Source organism: Elephantulus edwardii, unplaced genomic scaffold (assembly GCF_000299155.1).
Source record: "Elephantulus edwardii isolate Elephantulus edwardi_28Jun2011 unplaced genomic scaffold, EleEdw1.0 scaffold00178, whole genome shotgun sequence".
Taxonomy (NCBI): domain Eukaryota; kingdom Metazoa; phylum Chordata; class Mammalia; order Macroscelidea; family Macroscelididae; genus Elephantulus; species Elephantulus edwardii.
The window spans coordinates 5,643,955-5,652,589 of record NW_006399928.1 but is presented as its reverse complement, the minus strand read 5'-3'; the positions used below and the strand labels follow the sequence as shown (position 1 = coordinate 5,652,589).

Here is an 8,635-nt window from a genome sequence, read left to right as displayed (position 1 = left end):
TCTATCTCTATATCTATATATATCTATATCTATATCTATATCTATATCTATATCTATATCTATCTATATCATCTATATCTATATCTATATATGGAACAGATCATCTTGGAATTTGGGCTCTATGAGAAGGAATGTGTCATCAGGACTGGAGGAAGATCCATCAACAACCTGCATTATGCAGCTGACCCAACCTTGCTTGCTGAAATTGAGGAGGACCTGAAACATTTGCTGCAGTGGATCAAGAGCTGCAGCCTTCAAATATGGATTGAAGCTTAACATCAAGGAAGCAAAGATTCTCACCACCAGAAAAATTGATAGCATAATGATAGGCGGAGAAGAAATTGAGATTTTTAGCAGCTTCAGCTTGTTAGGCTCCACAATCAATAGTCTTAGTACCAACAGCCAGGAAATGAATAGAAAGATAACATTGGAGAAATTCTGCTGTTAGGAACCTCTCCAGAGTACTGAAAAGCAACAGTGTCAATCTGGAGACTTAGGTGCTCCAGTTGCAGGCCATGGTCTCCAAATTACTTGCTATGCATTAGAGAGTTGGACAATGACTAAGGATGATAGAAAAAGAATTGATGTCTTTGAGTTGTGGTTATGGAGAAGAGTATTGAATATACCATGGATGCTAAGAGAACAAAGAGATCCAACCTGGAGAAGGTGAAACCAGGCTGCTCCCTAGCGGAAAGAAATTTGAAGCTCCAGTTTACATACTTTGAGCTTGGAGAGGAACATTATGCTTGAAAGGGTGGAGAGACAGCACAGGAGAGGAAGACCCTGGATGAGATGGATTGACTCAGTGACTGAGGTAATGGGGTTAGGTGTATCAGAGACAATGAAATTGTCTCAAGATAGAGCAGAGTTCAGAGCTGTTGTGCAGAGGGTCACTATAAGTCACAGATGACTCAACAACACTTAACAACAATAAAGCAAAGGATTCCTACATAACTGACTCTAAATAAAAGCTAGACACTGTTAGAATCAGGCATGTCTCCTAGATGAAAACTGTTTCATATTTATAGTCAGTTTGATAATAGAGGATTAAGTGTATCCTGTGTGATTCCACTGATATAGAAGACTCTTGAAAGTATGCACTTTATTTCCTCTGGACTTTGGTTCACGCACCTTTTTATTTTACTGATTTTGCTTTGGATGACTAGGTATAATACAGCTTCTTGTAGCTGTTATGTGCCATCAAGTTGATTATGATTCATAGAGACATTTGAAAAATAGCTCTGAACTCTACCCTATCTTGAGCCATTTGCAGGGTCTCTGACACACATTCTCCCATTGCCACAGTCACTGTGTCAATCCATCTCATCCAGGATCTTCCTTTCCTGGGCTGACCCTCTATCTTCCTAAATATTATGTCTTTCTCCAAGGACTTATCCCACCTAGCCACATGCCCAAAGTAAGTGAGACTGAGATGGTGCTTCAAAATCTTGTTTCCAAGGAGCAATCTGGTTTTGTCCTCTGCAGGACAGACCTATTTGCTCTCTCCTCTTCTCCATCACCACAGCTCATCGTCCTTAGTCACTGTCCAGCTCTCAGATGCATAGCAAGTAATTGTGAATACCATGTGGTCAAGATGGTCAAGCACCTCTTAGACTCTAGAATGACATAGTTGTTCCTGGGACTCTGGAGAGGAACACTGACAGTAGATTTTCCAAAAGCAATTTGTCTCTTTACATTCTCTTCCCCATCTATCATGATATTGCCAATTGGTCCAGTGTTGCAGACCGAAGGTCCCAAAGAATAGAATAAATTTATAATAAAGAGACAAACATACAGGAATGAGATAGAACAGAAAATGTGAAAAAGAGGGGGCCAAGCCAACAGTTCCCATGACTGAAGGCCCCGAGCCACGCTTCTCTGAGTCTTTATATAGAAAAACAAGGAAGTACAAAACAAAGGATAATGGTGAAATCTTTTACAGATAAGGCCAAGTTCCTCTTTATGTTAATCTCAAGAGGGAGGGATTCATTTGATAAAAACTAAGAACAATGTTGACTCCTAGGGAACGCCCTAGTGTCACAAGGTGACCTTCAGCGTGTATTAAGCCTCCCTCTTTTCCCGATACAGCATTTGGTCTACTATTATTAAATTTGATATTCGGCTTCCCTCAGTCCAGTGGTGAGAATCTTTGTTTTCTTGATCTTGAGATACAACTCATATTGGAGGCTGCAGTCCTTGACCTTCTGCAGCAGATTATTCAAGTCCTCTTCAGTTTCTACAAGCAAGGTTGTGTCATTTGCATAATTCAGGTTGTTGATGAGTCTTCCTCCAACCCCAATGCCACATTCTTCTTTATAAAGTCCAGCATTCCAAATGATCTACATATATATTGAAAAGGTAGGGAGAAAGGACACACCCCTGATACACACCTTTCTTTATTTTAAAGTATGCAGCATTTCCTTACTCTATTCATACAACTATTTACTTGTCTAAGTATAGGTTTCTCATGAGCACAATCTCATATTCTAGGATTCCCACTCTTCTCAATGTTAGTCACAATTTTTTTTATGATCCATATAGTCAAATGCTTTTGCATAGTCAATAAAACAAAAATGGACATTCTTCTGATCTCTGATTTGATACATATCCCTAGTACCAAAGCTGCTTCTAAACTCAGTTTGTTTTTCTGGCAAATATCTGTCAATTTACTGGTTGGAGTTTTTTTATAATGTTCAGCAAGGTTTTGCTTGTGCGTGATAGTGTATGATTATAATAAAGCTTAGTTAGCACTGATTATGTCAATACATTTGAGTTCTGTGAGTCTTCCTAGTGAATCAGCAAGCCTAAAGGTGATCTTGGGAGCTCCCTAAAACCAATAGAATTCATCAGACTTTTATTTATAATTGCCTAAAATTAGTAGCAATCCAAATGCCCATTAACAGATGAGCAAATAAATACATTTTTATAACTTTAAAAAAATGTTATACTTCATAGCAATGAAAATTAACTAGCTTTATACATAACAGTTTGAACTTCCTTCTTCATCACCATTCATTGCCTCTTGATTATATGCTGTTTCATTAAATTATTCTGTGTAAGCCAATTATTCTTGTACCCTAATATTTTATAATTTTATCTCTTATAATTCTGTGTACTCTTTTGATCTTCTCTTGATGCTTCCGGGGTCTTTCAACATTCTGCCCATTGAATTCATAAGTACTGCAACTTATGGCTTGAATTTGTTCTTCAGTTCATCCATTTTGATTTTTCAACTCCAACACTACACATTTCATTACAATACTTTGCTTTGTCTTCCTGAGCTTCCCTTTGGAAGCTATTCAGCTTCTTAACATATTGATTTCTTCCCTTTGCTTTGGCTTCTCAGTGCTCTAGTATAATATTCAGAGTCTCTTCTGACATGCATCTTGGCCTTTTCTTCTTCCTCCATATTTGTAATGACCTTTCTGAATTCTTAATGGACAATGACTAAGGATTATAGAAGAAGAATTGATGCCTTTGAGTTGTGGCGCTGGAGAAGAGTATTGAACATACCATGGACTAGTAAGAACACAAGTGTCCTGGAGAGGGTAAAACCAAACTTCTTTTTGGAGACAAGGACTTTGAAGCTCTGTCTCACATATTTTGAACATGTTTCCAGGAGGGACCAGTCCCTGGAAAGGTACATCATGATTGGAAAGATGGAGGGACAGTGCAAGAGAGGAAGACCCTGGATGAGCTGGATTGACGCAGTGATTGGGGTAAAGGGGATAGATGTGTCAGGGACAATGAAATTGGGTCAGAATAGAGCAGGGTTCAGAGCTGTTGTACATAGAGTCACTATGAGTCACAAGTGACTCAATGACACATAATAACAACAATAACATACATAACAGCATGGATGTATGCCATGGATATAATATTGAGTGAAATAAACCAGATTTTTTAAAGTACATGTTGTATGACTCTATTAAAGTTAAAATTTGATAACACCTACTGTTTATTGAGTTTGAGTGGTAGTTAACTTGGGAACTTGAGGAGATTAATAACTAGGAAGAGGAACAAGTTTGATAATGTTTCATATATTGATTTGAGTTATATATTTCTATGTAGGCATTTATCAAATTTTCCCTTCAAGATTCATGGGTTTTACGTCATAGATGCTATATTACAAAAAAAAAAATCAACCAAGAAGTTAAGAAGAAAAAACCAAGAGACATAAAGCAGTAAATTTATCAATACTAAAATGAAAGATAGTTAAAATGTGTTTTGGGGAAGAAAGCTTTAGAAAAATGTGTATCATTTTGTCCTATGAAAAGAAAAACAAGGGTGGGGGGAACTAACACTTGTTGCTTAGCTGTTTAAACTTTACTGTCAGTGTATAAGATTCTACAAACACACTTTCAGAAATTAACTCACCTATCTATGGTTAACTGATGTTTGACAATGAACCTATGAAATGGGGAAATGACTACCTATTCAACAAATGGTGTTGGCAAAACTGGACTGCTACCTGCAGAAAGCTGAAGTAGGATAAAAATCTCACACCATACACAAAAATCAACTAAGGTGAGTCAGAGACCTAGGTGTAAAGCCCAAAGCCATAAAGGTAATAAGAGAAAAAATGGGGCCAAGCTTAAAAGGACTAACATATAGAGAATGGAAAATAAATCCAGAAATGCACAACGAGGAGAGGATAAGACTAATAAATGGGACCTTCTAAATATTAAATCCCTATGTATTAAAAAAAAAGTTTTTCCAATAGGGTGAAAAGAAAAACCTTATTGATGGGAGGAGGCAATGCCATCTCAGTCACGGTCAGTCAAGGACCTCCTAACAAATGTGTGCTACAGGGTCTCCACAAGGAAAAGATGGATAACATAATTACAAAATTGGCAAAAGACATGGGAAAAATTTCACAGAAAAACGTATTTGAATGACTAATAAACACATGAAGAAATGCTCAAAATAGACAGTCGGTTGCAGACCGCGCTGGGTTGCCACCACCACTGTTGCCATTGTGCCTCGGGTCTCACGGAGGCTGGGCAACACTCCATAAAGGGAGACAAGCCAATTTGGGAACAGATTGGATCCAGCTTCATTCAACATTACTACCAGTTATTTGATAACAACAGAGTCCAACTAGGCACAATTTATATTGACACATCATGCCTTACGTGGGAAGGACAACAATTCCAGGGGAAAGCTGCCTTTGTGGAGAAATTGTCTAGCCTTCCGTTCCAGAAAATCCAGCACAGCATCACTTCGCAGTACCATTGGCTCACGCCAGATAGCTCTATTCTCAGCATGGTTGTGGGCCAGATCTTTCACCAGATGTTCCTGTTAAAGAATATCAATGATGCTTGGGTTTGCACCAATGATATGTTCAGGCTTTCTCTGCACAGCTTCAGCTGATCTTGTCCCAGCCAGACATTAATGCTGTTTCCTCCTCCCTCCTTTTCCCGATACTATTCACACTCCTCTAGATGCTCCAAATATCATACACAAACAAGAAAGGCCAAGGTGGGAGTGGGTGTGGTGCACTGTTGCCAAGGAGGTGTTAACAGTGCGTGATGTTTGGACACTAGACTAGTTGCACCTGACAGGAGAAGTTTCTGTTGTACCGGTGCATGCCTTGGAAAGACTTAAGTAATGCAAAAGGTTGTCTTTTTTTCTTTCTTTTTAATCTACTGACAAGTTGCTCTAGTAACCCAAAGAAGTGAAGGAGAAAGCAACTGCCTCACTGCCCAGATATTGATTTGTTCAGATGTTTCAATGCCTCATTATACAATAAAACCGCTAAAGTTTTCTTAACAGTTTAAAAAAATGCTCAAAATCACTGGTAGTAAGAGAGATGCAAATCTCACCCCAATAGCAGTGGCAAAGTTTAACAAGACAGAAACCAATAAATGTTGGAGAGGTTGTAGAGAGATAGGAACCATCATATGCTGTTTTGTGGGATTGTAAAATAGTACAACCACTCTGGAAAGCAGTTTGGTTTTTCTTCAAAAAGCAGAACATAGAAATTCCATATGGCCAAGTTATTCCACTAGTAGGAATATACCTCAAGGAAATTAGAACTGAGATACAAATGAAAATTTGTACACCAATGTTATAGCAGTGTCATATTCAATTGCAAGAACATGAAAACAGCTCAGATGTCCAACTACAATTGAAGGGATTTTTTTTAAAATGTGGTACATTCACACAATGGAATACTACACAGCACTCAGGAGCAATTATTTTTAAAAATGCTGCATACCTTTGGAGAGAACAGGGAGTATTGTGCTGAGTGAACTAACTCAGTCTCATATAAAAGGGTAACTAGTAATATGGATATGGAAGTCCAAGGGGAAAAGAGTAGGAGCAGAGGAGTGACATGAAGCAGGAGAGGAATCACAGTGTTGCACAATTTGGTGAGTGGAGGGAGGGACTAAAGAAAATCTGTGGGGATCTGAAAAGACAGGGTAATAGTGGACATAATTCAATGGTGATTAATTTTATAAAACATGATATATGGGAATGATTGTATAGTACACAATGTGAATGAAGGAAAGTGTGAAAAACAATGTATACAAATTTTGTATGCAAGCCAATATAAAATAAAATGTTTTTTTAAAAAAAGCTTCCCTTTCAGATAAAAGAAATTTTAAAAATATTTTCATTTAATTGAATATAATATGTTGCACAACTGAAAAGGATAAATTTCTTGATCAGTTCAATATATCATTTTTAAAGAAAACAGCAGCTGATGAGATGATTTTCAACTTTGTTGAGTCTTAGTTCACATTGCTGACTTTTGTATTCAGTAACAGCTTTTGTACTTTTCATAGGCTTTAATGAGCTATGACTATTGAATATGTAATGACATATGAATATTGGTTATTGATTCCTATCTATTAATTTTATATTACTTTTTGTCTCTAATACCTTGATAATATTATTTTTTTTGTTGTTGTAGTGTACCATAGAGTTGGAACCGACCCGTAGCTGACTCTCCAGTGGGTTTTCAGAGGCAGTTAATCTCATGGGAGGAGATTGCCCTCCTTCTCCCACGGAGCAGTTGGTGGCCTCAAACCATGCCTTTGGGATTGCAGTGCAGCTTCTTGCCAATAGGAAAGAAGTGATTGATTGCCTAGTCTTTCTCTTGTAGATTCATCAGTGCTTAGAGAGGCCTACATATGAGATAACCACATAGGGCTTATTCAGTCAACAAGTGTAACCTAATTTGATTCATGCTTTAAAATTACCTTGACTGTTTGTTCATTCCGTCTTAGGATGCAGCAGTAAAATGAAACTCAGTGGACGACCTTACAGAAACATGGGAGTTATTGGAACTTCAAAACTCTATAACATTCGAAAAACGATTTTTAGTTTCACTCCACAGGTAGGTGGAAAAAGCTAAAAAGTTTAGTGAGACATATGGGGATAAAAGAGAAAGAAAGCATATACATATATACTTGAGTTAAGAAGAGAAAGCTCTGGTGACATAGTCCATAGAAAGTTATGCTGCTCATTAACTCTCTGACAGTTCAAATCCACCAGTAATTCTGAGGGAGAAAGAGAGGCATTACTTTCTTATGTGATTTACAACCTTGGAAACCCAGTGGAGGGTCAACAACGAGCCAGTTCTGATGAAACAGCAATGAGTGATTGAGGGAGAGTTGGGAGAAATGTAAAAATATCAGTGAGCCTTATACATATTAAACTATACAGTTGTTAAGCTGAACTGTCTTGCTACACAGAGCTATGTCAAGCGATTGTGACTAAAGAGAGTAGTCTAGGGTATTGTAGAAACAGTGTCTACTGATTTTACAAAGATTGAAAGTTTTAAAAGCTATTCCTTACTCGTAAAGAATAAAAGTAAGATTATTTATTTCTCAGAGACAAAATATATCAATTTTTATATGCCCATCCCCAGCTACTGAATCGTGTATTTTTTTCATCTTTTTTTGGCTAGCAGAGGCTTCTTTTTCATTCATGGAATTCAATTATCATCTTAAGAAGTGTCACTATGTCTTACTACTGGGTCAATTGGTAGCACCACAATAGATGAAGAGATTGATGTTTTTAACAACTTCAGCTTTCTCAGATCCGTAATCTTCGCACCAATATTGGCATAATCTCTTGGCACCAGTATTCAGGATATCAAAAGACTAATTGCTTTGGGAAAAATCTACTATCAGGACCTCTGCAGAGTACTGAAGAGTAATGATATAAGTCTAGAAACAAAGGTACACCTGATCAAGGCCATTACAATTACTTGATATGCATCAGAGACCTGGAATATGACTTAGGATGACAGAAGAAGAATCAATGCCTTTGAGTTGTGGTGCTGCATTACTGAACCATGGACTGCCAAAGAACAAACAGTTCTGTCTTAATTGTTTTTGTTATGTGTCATCAAGTTATTTGCAACTCAGCAATGCTATGTACCCTGTCTTATCTTGAGCCAATATAACTGTTTCTGACATACTTACCTTTATTACCCTAGTTACTGTATCAATCCATCTCCTCTGGGGTCTTCTTCTCCTGAGCTATCCCTCCCCTTTCTAAGCATGATTCCTTCTCAAAGGACTCATCTCTCCTGGCCACATGCCCAAAGTATGTGAGATGGAGCTTCAAAACCGCAAATCTCTGTAAATGTTCATTAAAACTAATAAAATTTAATAATAAT

General features: G+C 37.6%; 1 protein-coding gene and 1 pseudogene across 4 annotated transcripts in view; both read left to right on the top strand.

Annotated features, from left to right (window-relative positions):
- PHKA1 (phosphorylase kinase, alpha 1 (muscle)) overlaps positions 1 to 8,635 on the top strand; it is a 742,463-nt gene that overhangs the window by 483,626 nt on the left and 250,202 nt on the right. For all 4 annotated transcript variants that reach the window (XM_006895993.1, XM_006895991.1, XM_006895992.1 and 1 more), the window contains one exon: positions 7,236 to 7,345. In XM_006895993.1, coding sequence (XP_006896055.1) covers positions 7,236 to 7,345 — 110 coding nt within the window. The remainder of the gene's footprint in view (positions 1 to 7,235; positions 7,346 to 8,635) is intronic.
- LOC102860024 lies at positions 4,918 to 5,373 on the top strand (annotated as a pseudogene).